The sequence below is a fragment of the Somniosus microcephalus genome, chromosome 5 (assembly GCF_052327205.1).
Source record: "Somniosus microcephalus isolate GS21.2 chromosome 5, FLI_Smic_1.0, whole genome shotgun sequence".
Taxonomy (NCBI): Eukaryota; Metazoa; Chordata; class Chondrichthyes; order Squaliformes; family Somniosidae; genus Somniosus; species Somniosus microcephalus.
Genome location: NC_140991.1, coordinates 79,845,902 through 79,863,553, shown reverse-complemented (window position 1 = coordinate 79,863,553; position 17,652 = coordinate 79,845,902). Strand labels below are relative to the sequence as shown.

Genomic DNA, 17,652 nt, shown 5'->3' with positions numbered 1-17,652 from the left:
TTATCTGCAAAGATTCAAAGCACTTCTGTTGAGGTAGATGTGTGCATTCCTACCAAGTATACAGATAGTTATAATTGATTGTGCTCAGGATATTAGGTACTGGGGGTGGGGGAAGTGTCAAGGCTAAAATATGGCACACAAGGGAAGAACATTGAGTCTATAATTCAAAATAATTCTGATCGGGGTCCCTCCTTCATGTCAAGCAAACTCAAAAGTTCTCTCTCCCAACGGGGAAATCGCCCCAAGTAAAACAACACAGTACCATCCCATCGGCAATGGACAGGTTGAGAGATCCAACGCTATCATTTGGAACGCTGTTCGTTTTGCGCTGAGGTCACACAACCTACCAGACCAGCAGTGGGAAACTATGCTCCCTGACGTGTTGCATTCCATCAGGTCTCTCCTTTCTACGTCTACCAATGTCACACCTCACGAGCTAGTCTTCAGCTTCCAGCGTCACTCCACCCATGGGACGTCTCTACCATCATGGTTGGCAGCTCCCAGCCCCGTGCTGCTCCAAAGATTCGTCCGATCGTCTAAAAACGATCCTCTCGTCGACGAGGTAGAACTCACGGACGTCAACCCCACGTGCGGTACCCTGATGGCCGGGAGTCCACTGTTTTGCTCCGGGACCTGGCTGCCTGTCCAGCCGGTTCCACGGACCCAACTGATAGAGGGACCCACGGGGATGATGCCGACACTCTGCGCTCCCCTGAAGATGACGCCCTACCTGGGACATCGAGAGATCTGCCAGCTGCCCCACCGGATCTACTCAGGGAGCCGAGCGCTCCCCATGGGATGGCCACCCGAGGCCAGGACGTCGGTCAATCCCCGGCTATCAAACAGGATGAAGCCAGTTCTGCGCCTGTGGGGACCCGCACCCGGAGTCACGATCTCGCCAGCATTCCTCGGGTCGATCAGAGCAACACGGGCCCCATCGATCCACCGGTACGGATCAAGCAGCCCAGGGACCAAGACACGGTCCGGGGAGACATGCCTTCTAGCCATAAACAAAAATCTAAAAGGCTGCGGCTATTCGTGGTCCGCCTAATCCAGTAAGAGGAAGTCGTTGGACTTCCAAATCTTTTAGGCAGGAAGAACGTTATAAATCTCATCATCATCATCATCAAGAAACTACTCATGAAATAACGCTGGACAGCCAGCTGGTGGCGCCGTCCAATGAGTATAAATACTCGGGCGTGGGCCCAGCTTACCAGGGACATTTTGTAAGATAAGGAACTAGTGAAGTACAACTAGACCTCCATGTTCTGAAACAAGTTGATTAAAGCCTTGCTTTATGCTCAAACCAAGTGCGTAGTGAGTTTTATGACGTCAGTGATCATGGACGAAAGAGAAGAATCTAGTGTTGATGGATCCATCTAGCTTTATTTCCCTTCCAGCATGGGGCACAAATAAATTTGTCCCAGCATATGAAAAAAATGCTAAAATTATCTGGAACAAAATGCAGTGGAAACAGAATTTTGCATTTATATATTTTTTCAAATAATGAGTTCACACTAAAAAGTGATGTTGAACATGACATAATAAGAACACAAATTACATTGGTAATCAACCATTCATAGCAACACAATGCAGCTGTAAAAAGTATGGTTCCTTTTCATAGATTTAAACAGAAGCAAAATACTGTACTGCAGATGCTGGAAATCTGAAATAAAACAGAAAATGCTGGAAACACTCAGCAGGTCCGACAACATCTGTGGAGAGAAAAACAGAGTTAACGTTTCAGGTCGATGACCTTTCGTCAGAGGTTCTGACGATAGGTCATTGACCTGAAGCCTATATAGATTTAAATTAAATCCTGATTAGATTGGTTATTTTGAAAGCAGTAATGGTTCACTATAGCAATTGGTCGCACTTCAAGCCAGATCGATTAACAAATCCAACAGCAAGTTAAACTGCATCTTATTGCATCATGTTAGTCACTGGAAACACTTGGTTAAATTGAAGCTAGTTCAAAATGGCACTCACTCAGTCTGTTCAGTATGCCGCTGCATATAGAAAAAGTCTGACTCCATGTGAAATTAGAAAAAATAAACTTTTACATATTTTTTTATGTAGAATACACTGCTGTACTCATATGGTGAATGTATAAAGAGAGACGGTTAAGGCATAAAAAGCTTCATTAAGTCAGAATCCTGTAATTTGAATGACATTAACTGAGAGCAAAACTCAATTCTGAATTGCAACCATTTGCTTCAAGTCACTGCTAAGTAATTTCATATTAAAAGGAATTTTCAAAACAGGTGCACAGTGGTTACAAGATTATGATAGCACAATGCAAGACCGAGGGCCTTGCAGCCAACTATAATGAGACCTGAAAAATAATATATACAACAAAATCATGTTACAGGACTTTATAAGGCAGCACTTGTAGTTTGTAAAGCACAACCAACAACTTATATAACCTATTTTATTCATTTTCACAAGGTCTCATGCCAATTTTCAATTTAATGCAACCAAAGTGCACCCCTTTCAATTGTCTTCTATACAGGCAATCAGGTTAAGGAGCAAGAACCCGAAACAAAAGGAAATCATATAGCAGCGACTTCGCTACCCAATTTCACTTCTATTGCTGGTCAATGCACGCAAGCACAAATTTAAAAAAAGGTAAAAAAAAAAAGTTTCCTACTGAGGTAGAAGAAGTTGCCAGGTAGAGACTTCTCATTCAAATTGTTGTACGTCAAATCAAGCACCTCCAATGCTGGCAGAGACCCAAATCCTCTTGGCAGAGAGTTTAATCTGTTCATGCTGTTGGGAAGGGGTGGGAAATAATAAATGAGTTTACCGTCCCAAAGTAAGATATTTACAGGAGGTATGTGAACACTCGTCTAGCTATATTAAAAATTGAGTTGAGGTTCTTTGCTGACCAACTAATTGGCCTACAATCGATCACCTAGCTGCCCTGAGAAAGTGCTGGTGGGCCATCTACTTTGTAGTGCTTTGATACAATGTTGTGGCTTGTTGGACCATTTCAGGGGGCAGGTAAGAGTCAAACACATTGGTATAGGACTGGAGTCACATACAGGCCAGACTGGGTAACATTTGCTTCCCTAAATGGCATTAGTGAGCCTTTTGGATTTTTACAACAATCCAATAGCTTCATGCTCCTTTTTTTAAAAAATATAACTGATACCAGCTTTTTCAAATTCTCAAACTGCCATGGGGGGAATTTGAATTCACAATTTCTGGATTAGTCCAGGCCTCTGGATTACAATTCCAGTAACGTAACCACTACACTGCCATACCACCTCACCTTCCCTTCCCCATTGCAATTATTATTATTATTATTATTATTTTTTTTTTTTTTAAGATATATAAAATGAGTCAACAACCCAACCTGAAAGTTGCCTCCCATGTGCACGGCTTTTACTGTTGTCCTGCCCCAGCTGAACCCCAGATACACCACCAAGTTATTCCAATGCCCAAAATCCACGTAGGGGCAGAGTTTCCACTTTGGGCACATTTGGAAAATTGTGTCCAAAATGCGCCAATTAGCTTACAATTTAAGTTTCCACTAAAATTCATTTGCAAACGTAAAATCTTCCATAAACCAGTGCAATTGGGCAGCCTAGTAGGTGGTCATTTTTTAATTTATTTTTATTTTCTTTCCATTAAAAAGGTATTCCTTGATGTATTTAAGAGGGGCAACCCTGTGCAGTTTTATTAATTCAACTGAAAATGGGTTTATCTCCAAAAATCAGCATTTTATTAAAGGTCTCCCTTCCGCTCCATGGGAGGAGGTTTCTGTCCTCCTTGAGCTCGCCTTACGACACCTGCGTTACAGCGAGACATCTATAGACCTGCGAATAACCAGAGTTAAGAGTCGCTGAAAATCAATTTAAAAAGCTATACTGAAACATTTAATCATTTCATTGGCGTACACTAGTTGGCTTCTTAGTAAATTAAATATTTTTACTTTTAAAATGTGCCAACTAGTGTCCGTGTGCCTCAGGAATTCGCGCAATTTCAAGCGCCTTCCTGAACCAGCACAATCCATGGAATCTCGCAATTTTGACTTGGGGGCGTGGCCAGTTTTGTGGGAGGAGCCCGATTTGGGCAAAATGAATCTTGATCCAGCACAAAAGAGCGAGGAAAACATGAACATAAGTGGTTTTGGGCATAACTCACATTTAAAATACCTTGATCTTTTGCACTGGTTTGGCCGATTCCGCCCGGATTGCGCTAATATTACTCGCGTAAACAAGTGGAGTTTTGACCCCATAGTTCGCAGTGTGTGTTCTAATGTATCTACAATCTTAATGTGGCAACGTATTCTATTGTAAGCACCATGTACCCAAACTGTACCGTGACTTAAAATATATAAAACAAATGAAAGTGGCACTAGTCACGAAAGGACTGCAATTATATAGGGCCCTGGTGAGACTACACCTGCAGTATTGTGCACAGTTTTGGTCTCCTTACCTAAGGAAGGATATACTTGCCATAGAGGGAGTGCAATGAAGGTTCACCAGACTGGTTCCTGGGATGGAGGGATTGTCCTATGAGAAGAGATTGAGTAGACTCGGCCTAGATTCTCTGGAGTTTAGAAGAATGAGGTGTGATCTCATTGAAACATACAAAATTCTTACAGGGCTCGACAGGGTAGATGCAAGATGTTTCCCCTAGCTGGGGAGTCGAGAACCAGGGGTCAGTCTCAGAATAAGGGGTCGGCAATTTAGGACTGAGATGAGGAGAAATATCTTCACCTAATCATGCTGATGGTCCACCTCTGGTGATTCTTTGGAATTCTCTACCCCAGAGGGCAGTGGAGGCTAAATCGTTGAGTGTATTCAAGACTGAGATCGATAGATTTTTGAATATTAAGGGGATCAAGGGATATGGGGATAGTACAGGAAAGTGGAGCTGAGGTAGAAGATCAGCCATGATCTTATTGGATGGCGGAGTAGGCTTGAATGGCCAAATGGCCTACTCCTGCTCCTATTTCTTATGTTATGAACAGGGATTTCAATTACTGCGCTCTCTGTTCTGCCCTCAACCTGCTACTCCCAGTCAATTCCTCCTCCTCCTCATTCATGCGGACACAAGAACACCCCCCTCCCCTCCCCCACAAGCATACTGGAGTGGTTCTACTTGGGCCCATGACCATAGCTGGAGTTCCATGGGTGGACTCACCCAGCTCAGAAATGGAGCCAGTGCACTCCGGACGAGTCGGTCAAGGCAGGGAAAGCTCCTCAGATTCAGCTCTGATCTGCAGCGATCATAGAATCATACAGCACAGGAGGCCATTCAGCTCATCATGCATGTGCCAGCTCTTTGAAAGAGTTATCTGATTAATCTCACTTCCCTGCTCTTTACCCATAGCCCTGCAAATACTTACTTTTTAAGTATATATCCAATTCCCTTTTGAAAGTTAGTATTGAATCTACTTCCACTGTCCTCTCATTCCAGATTATAATGCTGTATAAAAAAAATTCTCATTTCCCTTCTGGTTCTTTTGTCAATTACCTTAAATCTGTGTCCTCTGGTTACCAACCCTTATGCTAGTAGAAACAGTTTGATGTACTTAATGTTACAAATCTCTAAATGCAGCAGTACGAGGTGGGCCATCAGCATGATTAGGTGAAGCAGCGCTTCGATTTCAAAATTCTCATCCTTGTTTTTAAATCCCTCCATGGCCTCGCCCCTTCCTATCTCTAATCTCCATCAGCCACCTCCCCCCCACCCCAAGAGATATCTGCATTCCTCTAATTCTGCCCTCTTGAGCATCCCTGATTATAATCGCTCAACTTTTGGTGGCCATGCCTTTTGTTGCCTAGGCCCCAAGCTCTGGAATTCCCTGCCTAAAAAACTCTCCGCCTCGCTACCTCCCTTTCCTCCTTTAAGACGCTCCTTAAAACCTACCTCTTTGACCAAGCTTTTGGTCACCTCCCTTAATTTATCCTTATGTTAATCGGTGTCAAATTTGTTGTCTTAAAATACTCCTGTGCAGCACCTTGGGATTTTTTACTATGTTAAAAGGTGCTATATAAATACAAGTTGTTGTTGAATGGGATGAGATGTAGTTCTAGCAGCCAAGTCTGAGCCGCCAGCAGTCCCAGTGAATGAGAGCGCGTTTGGTGTGCTGTCCCCACAAGATAATGATTGATGAGGAAGGCCATTCCACCCATCTTAATTCATCCATCTAGAGAGACTCCGAAGTCCCCTTACTGCAGATTCAAATTGCTTCTTAAATGATTCCAGAGATTTTGCCTCCACTATTCTATCTGCTAGCCCATTCCATGCATTGATCTCCCAGTAAGAATAAAGAACTTCCTGATTTTTTTTATTTTTTATTTATTCATTCATGGGATGTGGATATCACTGACAAGGCCAGCATTTATTGCCCATCCCAAACTGCCCTTGGTGGTGATGAGCCGCCGCCTTGGCAACTGAGCTATTTCAGAAGGCAGTTAACCACATTGTTGTGGGTCTGGAGTCACATGTAGGCCAGACTGGGCAAGGACAGCTGATTCCTTCCCTGAAGGGCATTAGTGAACCAGATGGGTTTGAACAACAATCCGGTAGTTTCATGGTTGTTATTACTGATATTAGCTTTTCATTCCAGATTTATTTAATTAATTGAATGTCTCCGGATCATTAGTCCAGGCTTCTGGATTACTAGTCCAGTAACAACAACCATTATGCTACTGTCCCCTCGGATCAGTCCTAAATTTGCATTTTACTAGTTTGAACCTGTGTCCCCTTATCCTACTCTCGCAATTAAATTTAAAGTAATAATCCGGATTTACTTTTTCCACTCCCTTATATACATCTATAAAGATCACTTATTTTCTGGGGTCACGAGTCCAAGTTTTTGCAGTCCTTCATAACTCAGACCATCAGTAAGGAACTAGCCTTCTAGTTCTCCTTGCACTGCCGGTTAGTGTTTGAATATCTCCTTTGTGTATGGAGGACACAGTACTCAAGATGTGGTCTGTGGCTTTGTTGCTTGATGCTCTGCATTGGTCAAGCATGTTGAGCATCAAGTCTACTCAGACTCTTAGGCCTCTTTCAACATGGCCTTCATGAAGTGGTCTGTCAGAACCAGCGACAGCCGAGTGTAAGCATTCCGCAGCACTATAGTGAGCCCACTCTTGGGAGTTCAGTAACGGTATTATATATTCACAGAGATAACTCTGTGAACATAGAAATAAAATGCAATCAATAGATTTGTTTTGCATCCAATGTGCCTGCAGGTTCATCTGATGTTAAATATCAACAAGATGCATTCTACAAAAAACAATTTAACTGCCAGCATCTCTATTAATGAGGTGAAGAGGCCAGGTGGGGTTAGGATTCAGACTCTTAAAAACAGTAGCGGCAACAATCTGATAACACTCAGCCTCAATGACTGTCATTCTCCCCGGCCTGAACCTCATGCTTCTGCTCCCAACCGTAGCCCCAACAGTTCTTCCTGACCTACACTTAGGATTAGCTTTGCTGCCGGACCCATACTTTGCTGTTCGTGGTTGCCAGGTTATCAGAAATTGACCCCACTCCAACTCCCACCCAATTAGCCCATGCTCCCATGACCCATGAGGAATGACACAGAAGATCCACCAGCTTTGCTACATTAAAAATCTTATTCTACAATGACAAAAAGTTATTAAATGTAGTTCATGCTCAAAAATCATATTTAGAAATGATCAACACAATAGCCCAGTCCAAACCTTCCAACTGGATAATGAATACCAAATCTCAAGATTCATATACAGCTTTTCAGATGGAAAGGGATCAAAAGATTTAGAGTGGAAGCTTACTGCTAGAAGTGAAAGGGAGATGGAGCGCATACTGCACCAGAACACTAGCCTTCCACTTTCCAAGATCTGGTTTTGAAATCAGTCTAGCCAGACAGGATAAATGTTCTCATCGAACAGAAATTTATGGGTTTTGAGTAAAATGAGATTAGGTACACTAAATCCAATACCCTAGTGGACAGGAGTTCGCAGCATAAAGCTGCACAAATTTAAATACTAATTCAGTAATCTGGCATTGACAAGGGCATTGGATGGTGCCCAATGTCCAAATTGAAATGTTCTTCTTGAACAAGAGAGAGCACCTTTCTGAAGCTAGGTGCTGTGGGGGTGGGGTGGGGTGGTTGGATGGGGGACAGGGTAAAGAGAAGCAAGGGAAGAGAGAAAAGAAGCATGTAATGCTTGAATTGTGTGTGTGTCCGTTTGGAATTTAAATCATTTAAATACTAAAATTAGGCTATTTGTAGGATTTAATCAAAAATGTTGAATTTGTGAATGGCCACTTTCATCTCTCTACTCTGTCCTCCCCCCATTTTCCGGTTTCTTTATTCTCCCACTCCAGTATATTCCAACTCTACTGCCCATTAAGATCTACCTACCCAAGGTTAAGGTGCTTCAGTTTCTGCAGGCTGCTGATTTGTGTTGGAAGATCTTCTATCTGATTGTTGAAAACATTCAGCACTTCTAGATTCCTCAGGTCAGCTACATTTGCTGGAACACCTGAAAGGGAGCAGAAATACAGTTAATATCACCACTTATTTTACAGCAGATACCTGTGCAAGGAGGAGAAGCAAAAGATAAATATTAAGCTGAAAATCACTACTATGCTTTTGGGTTTACAACATAGGGTCAGTTCATTGGAACACGTACCCAAAGTATGGTGCTGACTGCCCATTACATTCCCCATCAAGTGAAAGGATTTTAAAAAACAGTTCTTCTTCATTTTATTAACAGGAGAATCAAGGGACAACAGATACAATTAGAAATCATCACCGGAGAATAAATTTGGTCAACGTGTGCACTTTATAGGTGAATACTTAAAAAAGCAGAATGTAGTAACAGAAAGATCACATTGGACAACTAGGGAATCAGTTCTCCTGGAAACAGCTTCACAAAAACAAATTCAAATCAATTGCATTTAAATACTTCTGTACTTTGTAAAGAAACAAATAAAACTATGAAAAGCTAGATCTTCCACCAAAAACATACTAAATATCACTCCAAACTGAAATAAAAAACTGGAGTACATTAAGTAGTTATGCAGCAATAAGCTAATTGACAATGCACAAGAGTGAATCTTGAGCAATTTTTAAAATTTACCTAATTGCAGAGTTTAAGTCCCAGTCGTGAAATCATTATGTGGGGTATACTTTAATAATGTGGCTGGTTTAAAATGTTGTGCATGTGTTTTTACTCAGTTTGTGCTAGTAATAGTTAACAGATCCAATACCAAATGACAGCAAATTCAGATTTTAAAAAAGGTAATGGAGCTCATATGGGAGAACTCTTGATCATGAGGAAATGTGAAACAGCCTGTAATTAACAGGATCTATAAACTTCCGTAGGCATTATTTCACAAATTAAAAATGAAAAGTTTTAGTACCACAGGTCACTCATGGGTGAATAAACTCCATACATTCTACACTTCGTAGCAGTTATTCAGTTACAAGGTGCCGTTTATTATGGCAGGTTTAATTTTCAAACTTGTGTGCTGGCTGTTTTCTGATCGGAGGTTTGCTTTGGATCACAGGAGTTTACCCCATAAATTTGAACACTGCTGATCAGAGGCATCAGACTACAGATAAAATGATCATAAGTTGAATGCTTAGCCTTCCAAAAACACATTCAGTATGGACATCTAGAAATTACCAGGAATATCCATATTCATTTCTTTTTCACCAATTTCCCCCTTCGCTCTCTTTGATATACACGAGACCAATAAGGTAGAAAAAATATCTACCAGAAACATTCAGACCAATTTACATGGATTACACTGACCTTGAGAATAAACTTCTGTCATTTCAAGAGGTTCGTACCAAACATGAAAAATCCCAAAACCAAGAATTAATGTCCATATTTACCTTGTAATATAAACATGGGTGGAGCATATTGGAAATAAAAGGGAAAAAAAAGGGAAGGTTCCGGAAAGAAGTTCTTTGTCAATAATTTAAAAACATAGTATACTTGATCACTTGTTGAGCCTTTCTTGGGTCTGCTGATCCATGAACATTTCTAAATCATCAACAGTTAGTTACATGTTTTGACGAGGATTATTAACAGCTAGATTATTTCTACACATTTAGCTCCAAAAGGATGTTAAAAGACTTGGATATATTGGCCTTGGGAGTGGGTATAGCACAGATTCACCAGAATGATCTCTGGCTAAAAGGGCTAAATTAAGGAGGACAAGTTGCCTAAACTAGGCTGGTTTTCAATCGCGTATAAGGGGTGATCTAATTGAAGTGTTTAAGGTGATTAAAAGGAGTTGATAGGATAAAGAAAAACTATTTCCTCAGGTGAGGGAGTCCAGAACAAGGGAGCATAAAATTAGAGCTTGGCAGTTCAGGAGTGATGTCAGGAAGCACTTCTTCATTTGTGTGGAAATCTGAAACTCAGAGGCTAGGTCAAATGAAAATTTCAAAATGGAGACTGAAGAGTATTCAGGATTATGGAACTAAGGCGTGTAGGTGGAGTTTAAGATACCGGTCAGCCATAATCTAATTGAATGCCGGAACTGGCTCGTTAATAACAAGAGTAGGCCATTCAGCCTATGTAAGCAAGAAGTGTACTTGGATTGACCACGCTAGATTGCGCAGAAAGAAAAATCTTGCAAAAGATAGTAGTGGCCATCACCTTCCCGGTACTGTTCTACCATAGGTTTGCTGCCTAGTATGAACAGAAAGCAACCAAAAAAAATCCACTAATAATTTAACAAACAGCAATGTTTGCCCATTCTTAACATGGAAGTCAGGAAACTCAAATCAATAAGAATAAAATAGGTTACAACAGATTAGCTGTGGATCAATGCTTACTCATTACAAACAGTGTGGCCCACATGCCGTGAATTACTCGGTGCAGATTTAAGTGCTAGTCAACAAGCTGCACAAGTTTAAACACAAATGTCAAATGATTTACTGTTAGATTAGAAATATTATACAAAAAAGGATCCACGATCAGAATGCGGTTTACACTAATTCATAAACTCCCAGCAGGTAATAAAAGAATGTGATCAGTCATAGTATTCATGTGAACAAATTACCATGGATCAACATTTGTGTTGTAAACACAGAACAATCATTGGTAAAAATAAATAACCTCTAGAACAGATAACCCCAGCTCATTGTTGTCGGTTTATAAATGAGACTCACAGCCTAAGATCACTTACACCGCTTTTTCCTCCTTCCTCCCCCCACAAAAGTAAAATTTGTTCAATTTTACAACGGTTTATTTGCATCACAATAGTCCTAATAAAACACCCATCCACATTAAAAAGTCTTGCAGTTCGCAGGCATCACATTTCAGTTTGTCAGACATGCAAAGTGTGCAGTCTGTATTACACACTTTCACTGGCTCAAATCAACTGTTAAAAAAACAAAATCATAATAAAATCACTTAACGGGACAATACGGATGGTCTCATTAGAAGCCTTCCAATGAGCAAACATCAAGCTGACAGGCAAAGTATCAATGAACGAGTTGATAGTAAAGCAAAGGCAACTGCGTGGAACGAGCAAGCAGAAGAAGGGGAACCAAATGATATTGCTCAAGTATTTGTTGAAGGTGCTTCAGATAGTGACCAACAAATAATATTTCTAACATTAAAAAAATTAAGCATATCCATAATTACCTTTTGTGTGAAATCTCTGTCCACACTTAAACAAAAGCATTTTATTTATATAGTGCCTTCACTATAGTAAAACATCCCCCAGGCACTTCACAGGAGTGTAATCTGACATTGTGCCAAAGGAATAAATATGAAGGCGGGTAACTAAAAGCTTGGTTAAAAGGGAAGGTTTTAAGGAGTGTGTTAAAGAAGGACTGGTGGAGACGTTCAGGGAGAGAATTCCAGAGCTTAGGATTTACCCGTGGAGGCCCGCCCCTCTCATGGGCCTGGGACCACAGTTCTAACTTCTTGTGCGGAGAGTGCTGATTCACTGTATACCTTCAAGAGGGAGAGTTGGACTGTCTCCTGGCTGGGACAGAGATCACATCATACAAAGAGGTAAGTAGTAAATAATACAAGTCATGGTCAACGTGGTCTCCTGGACTAGTTTAGATCACCTAGAGGGATTGGAGGGAAATTTTCCAGATTTTATTGTATAAATTGGCCTTGGGTTTTTTGATTTTTTTTGCCTCTCCCAGGAGACTGCATTGCAATTTTATGGGACAGGCTATATGGATTTGTTGGTCTTTTCCTGTCTGATATTATTGTATGTTCTTCCTATTGCCATTTCTGTAAGTTAACCAGATATACTATAATTCACGAAATGCAGAGAACAGCTGCTTCTCTCGAGTCTAATGACCATTATGGTTGAGGGGGGCGGGGAGGGTGGAAGGAGTATATAAAAACCACGCCAGGAATATTCACTCAGCATGCTTAGACAGTTTGGGAGCCCCTTTTCCCACCATTGCAAAAGCATCGACAGAGTTAAATCCAGCAAAGCAATTATTAGAAATAAACAACAGAAAATGCTGGAAACACTCAGGTCAGGCAGCATCCGTGGAGAGAGAAACAAGAGTTAACGTTTCAGGTCGATGACCCTCATTAGAAAGGACGAATACCTTGAGGATGGCTGTGGGGAAAATCTTTTCTTACAACAAAAGCATGAACTTTTGAACTATGTTGGAAGTAATTGACAAGAAAGGCAATGTAAATACAAGAAATATAACAGTACAGACATGCTGTAGATTTTACAGAACCAACTCAACTGCTATTACTAGCCACTGCCCTAGAAACACCTCTGCTCCTGGTCTCAGTCCCAGGAATACTTCCATCCTGGCCGTAGCCACTTCCAATGAAACTGTTGGAAAGTCTGTTCGTTTGTAGCTGCTGGGGCAGGAAGCAACAGCGTCAAAAAAGGTAGGAACAGCGTGAAGATTCATTGGAGCCTGCTGCTCCGATACTTTACTGATTTGTTGTTGTGCCCACTTTACTAATTCACTCCTGTCCACTTTTCACTTAATTCACTAGTGCCTAAAAAAAGGTAATGGCACACTGTTCTATGAACTGACTGATGCACTGGTGCGACAATGTTCATCAGTATCCTTTTATTGCGTCGTGAGGCACGTGGTTCGTGTTGGTTTCTGTGCAATTGCATATGATGTCAAAACATTTTTTTTCCAGTTTACATTCTCCTGTTTATTCTGTTATTATTAAAGCCTCCAGGCTATTGTAATAGCAGCTTCGGTGGTCCATGGTTTGAGGGTGTATGGTCAGCCTAAAAAGGAGATAAAGCTGTTCTAACACTGACTTTCCATGTGCAAAGCCGTGCAAGGTCAACCAGTATATAAAGTTTTATGTTGAACATGCACTTGTTATTTGGCTCAATCTAAACCAACAGAAATCTGAAGGAATAGGAACATACGAATGAACAGTAAGAAAGCAGCTAGAAAACTGCCAATGAATAATGAGTAAAGACATTAAATGTTAACAGTCAAGCGAATCTGTCTATAAAAAAGTGAAAAGAAAAGAATAAAATTATTCAAGAGGCTTTTTAAAAAGAAAAGCCCATTTTTCTTCACAGTAACCAAAATAAGAACATAAAATTACATTTCACAATAGCATGATTAAATCCGCTCCAAAATTGTCTGTTAATACCTTTTTTTTTAATGTGAAAGCCTCAGTCTCTCCCCAAAGCCCATTCTTGGACTTGATGGCAAGGATTTTCCAGGGCCTACCGTGTATGCGGCCGTAAGTACCCCACAAGTGCCGGGTTTCCACGTGCGGTGTTCATGCGCGAAAATCCGGAACTTGCAATCTGTCAAGTTTCAGCTCGACAGATCTATTGCATCCCTGGGAAGTGGACATTCACTGGCGGAGAGTTTGACTATTTGCCCAACTACTGCCCAGCGAATGCCTGTGAAACGCTTATGCCTGGTAAAAGCAGGCATGAGGCCTTCTTTTACCAGCGCAAGAGTTTTAAAAAATTATATTTATTTAGCATTAAAAACTTAAAATTAGTTACTTTTAGCCCCTTTATTTTTCAAAAAATTTAATTTGCTGTAAATGTTTAATTAAATGGTATTTTAATTAATTTTGAACATGTAATTATTATTTAACTGGTGTGTAATTGTGTTTTTTTTAGGGGATTCCTATTCATGCTTATGGGGATTCCGTACATAAATGGAATCCCCATTAGCATAATGGGGATCCCCTTTTTCATTGGTTGGCCTGGCCCACGTGATCCCAGGGACACCTGCGAACCGAATGCACCCCATGGATCCATGGGCCTTTACGCAGCCATGTGTGTAGAGGTCCAGAAGTGAAAGTGTCCAAACCTCCGGGATCATGAGCTGGGTTTGCACTTTTCTTGCGGTTCAGAGGCATTTGCCCGCGGGAAGCCTCTGACCGCAAATTCAGGCCTGATATTTTTGCCCAGAGCTGCAGCTGAACACAGAACCCGCAGTCTGAAAATGTACAGTGAGAAAATTTGAGGACACAAAGCTTTGTTTATTTTAAAACGGAGATATTTTTCACCATCACTATTTTGCCCCTTCCTTAAAACACAACCAAAAAAAAACTGGCGGCCATCATAGAAACAATCAAATTGCTGATTTTTTTTTGGAGCTGCTTGCAGCAACCAGGTTTGTTTTCTCAGTTGCCTGTTTATTTATACTAAATGCACTTTAAAAATGCCAATCATTCTTAAAAGAAATCACGAGAAACTTAGCCAATGTATCTTTAGAAATCCATGCAACAAATCTTCCCCAGACAGGCCTAATCCCACTAATTCTAAACACTTGAACTCTACACCATTCGGGGAAGATTCCAAATCAATGTCTGGGCCTTCGCGGCTTCCTAGAGTCCAGGCATGCACAAATGCCCTTCAATACCTCTTAAGGCCTCTGTACACACATGGGTATAATTAATTTCATAAAGAAGTAAATCACTTCTTTGCAGCAAAGTTGTATGATGCACTGAGCCACTTCCACGGAGGGCTCTGTGATAAGGAAATGTATACTGTATGCCTACGATGCGCTACACAAGATGTGGTCTTGGGGTGAAGGAGAGGAGAGTTAGATGAAGCGGCCTCGTCTGCAAAGTTAACCTGCATTTCTTTACAATGCTTACGGACCTGCTGTATATTTCCAGCATTTTGTGTTTTCATTTCAGGTTCCCAACATTAGCAGTTTTTCTATTAATCTTTAAAAAGTGTACAGGGACCAGGCTAATGCATAAATTATAGGACTAGAGAGCAGAGATCAATCTGCATGAGGTTAGGCTGTCCCATTAATGGACTTTATACTAGACTTGAAACAGCAGCCTCCTACTGCAGCAATATGACACTTGCATTTCTCAGAACAGCCAGCACTATGGCTACTTAACAAAATTGCCAATTAGTGCTGAATTATGAGAAATTTTGTGGCAGTAATTCATGCCTTCTTGAAACAGAGTTTATTGTCCAAAGTAGTTTAATTCAGGATTCTTATATAATCAGAGAAAAGAGACCATTCATCTCATTTGTTGGGGTTGCAAATTGACACAGGTCCCATAAGGACAGGATTCTGAATCTATTAGCTTTATCCAATCTCAATTTGCCAAACTGAAGTTTAGTACTGGATCTTCAGCAATTAAGAGAAATTATACAAAATAGCTTCTGCCTCCCAGATGCCACTTGAACCCTCAATAATAGGGTGATGAACCCAGAGGATTATGAAATCAAACAAGGAAGAATCTTGAGTGGTTCTATTCATTATCCTGGCAAGAACATTATCCCAAGTGGTTCTATTCATTAGCCAGTCTTTACTTTAAAATTGGATGCTTCATATGACACCAAGTTGCTTACAGTTGAGGGAAAATATTTCTGGACAAACAAGGCACCAAAAGGCAGCTCTAAGGGATTCAATGACAAATCTCTAGCATCTTAAAAAAAAAACCTGCAACGAGAGCCTCTATTGCACAGGTCATTACTAATAGGCCATGCAGCAGCCAGTTCCAGCAGGTCCAAAAGCCACATCTGGTTTGGTTAGCATGGAGTCAGAAGGATGATTGCAATTTCTTCTACTTAGATGTCTTGTACTCCAGTGCCAGCAGTAGATGAATAACTCCCCCTATGCTAACCGAGTTTAGTTTGAGAGATTATGCGTCCTCCCCACCTGAATAGCCCAGTTAGTTGTATGTGTAGGTTAAACAAAATAAGATGAATTCAATATGCCCCCTCCCAGCTGATCATCTTGAATATTTGTTTAAATATTGAATGCTATCCAAGAAGATGGCCTCCAATATATAAACAAGATCAACTGGGAGGGGGAGGTTTTCATAGAGAACCATAGAATGATACAGCACAGAAGGAGGCTATTTGATCCATCGTGCCTGTGCCGGCTCTTTGAAGAGACATCCAATTACTCCCACTCCCCTGTTCTTTCCCCAAAGCCCCGAAAATTTTCCCTGTTCAAGTATTTATCCAATTCTCTTCTGAAAGTTATTATTGAAATTGCTTCCACCACCCTTTCAGGCAGTGCGTTCCAGATCACAACAAATCCCTGCGTAAATTTTTTCTTCTCATGTCACCTCTGGTTCTTTTGTTAATTACCTGAACTCTGTCCTCTGGTTACCGACCCTTCAGCCACTGGAAACAGTTCCTCCTTATTTACTCTATCAAAACCCTTCATGATTTTGAACACCTCTACCAAGTTTCATCTTAACCTTCTCTGCTCCAAGGAGAACAACCCCAGTTTCTCTAGTCCCTCCACATAACTGAAGTCTTTCAATCCTGGTGCCATTCTAGTAAATCTCCTCTGCATCCTTCCTATAGTGCAATGTCCAGAATTGGCCACAATACTCTAGCTGGGGCCGAACAGGTGTTTTATAAAGGTTTAGCTGCCCTTTGCTGCCTTGCTTTTGCACTCTCTGCCTCTATTTATAAAGCCAAGGATCCCATATGCCTTTTTAAACAGCTTTCTGAACTTGTCCCGCCATCTTCAAAGACTATGTCCGCCTGAAGTCTGTTACTATCCTCCTCATTGTTTACTACATTTCCGAGTTTCGTGCCATCTGCAAACTTTGAAATTATGCCCTGTATGCCCAAGTCCAGGTCATTAATATACATCAAAAAGAGCAGTGATCCCAACAGTGACCCCTGGGTTACACCAATGCACACTTCCCTCCAGTCTGAAAAACAACCATTCACCACTACTCTCGGCTTTCTGTCCCATAGCCAATTTTGTATCCACGAAGCCACTGCCTCTTTAAGCCCATGGGCAACAATTTTGCTAATAAGTCGATTATGTGGTACTTTATCAAACACCTTTTAAAAAAGTCAGTTCATCTGCTGCCGAAACCCTCATCCATGCCTTTATTACCTCTAGACCTGACAATTCCCTGGAATTCACTCCCTAAATCTCTCAGCCACTCCTCCTTTAAGATGCTCCTTAAAACCCACCTTTTTGACCAAGCTTTTAGTCATCTGTTCGAATATCTCATGATGTGGCTCGGTCAAGTTTTGTTTGATGACACTCCTGCAAAGTGCCTTGGGGCGTTTTACTACATTAAAGGCGCTATATAGATGCAAGTTTCATTGTCCAGATACACATCAACCGCATTACCCTCATCCACCTTCTCCATTACATCAAAGAACTTAATCAAATTGGTCAAACACGATTTGCCTTTAACAAACATCAGTGCTGGCTTTCATTTATTAACCCATATTATTCCAAGT

The 17,652-nt window shown here is 41.0% G+C and overlaps 1 protein-coding gene across 3 annotated transcripts in view; it reads right to left on the bottom strand.

The window, feature by feature from the left end:
- Nucleotides 1-17,652, bottom strand: part of rsu1 (Ras suppressor protein 1) — a 180,339-nt gene that overhangs the window by 106,610 nt on the left and 56,077 nt on the right. For 2 of the 3 annotated variants that reach the window (XM_085987873.1, XM_085987874.1), the window contains exons 4-5: nt 8,375-8,495; nt 2,651-2,769 (exon numbers count right to left, since the gene is read on the bottom strand). In XM_085987873.1, the coding sequence (XP_085843999.1) occupies nt 2,651-2,769; nt 8,375-8,495 (240 nt within the window). Of the gene's footprint in view, nt 1-2,650; nt 2,770-8,374; nt 8,496-9,773; nt 9,811-17,652 lie in introns of those variants that run through there. The other variant, XM_085987875.1, reaches the window with a different exon arrangement.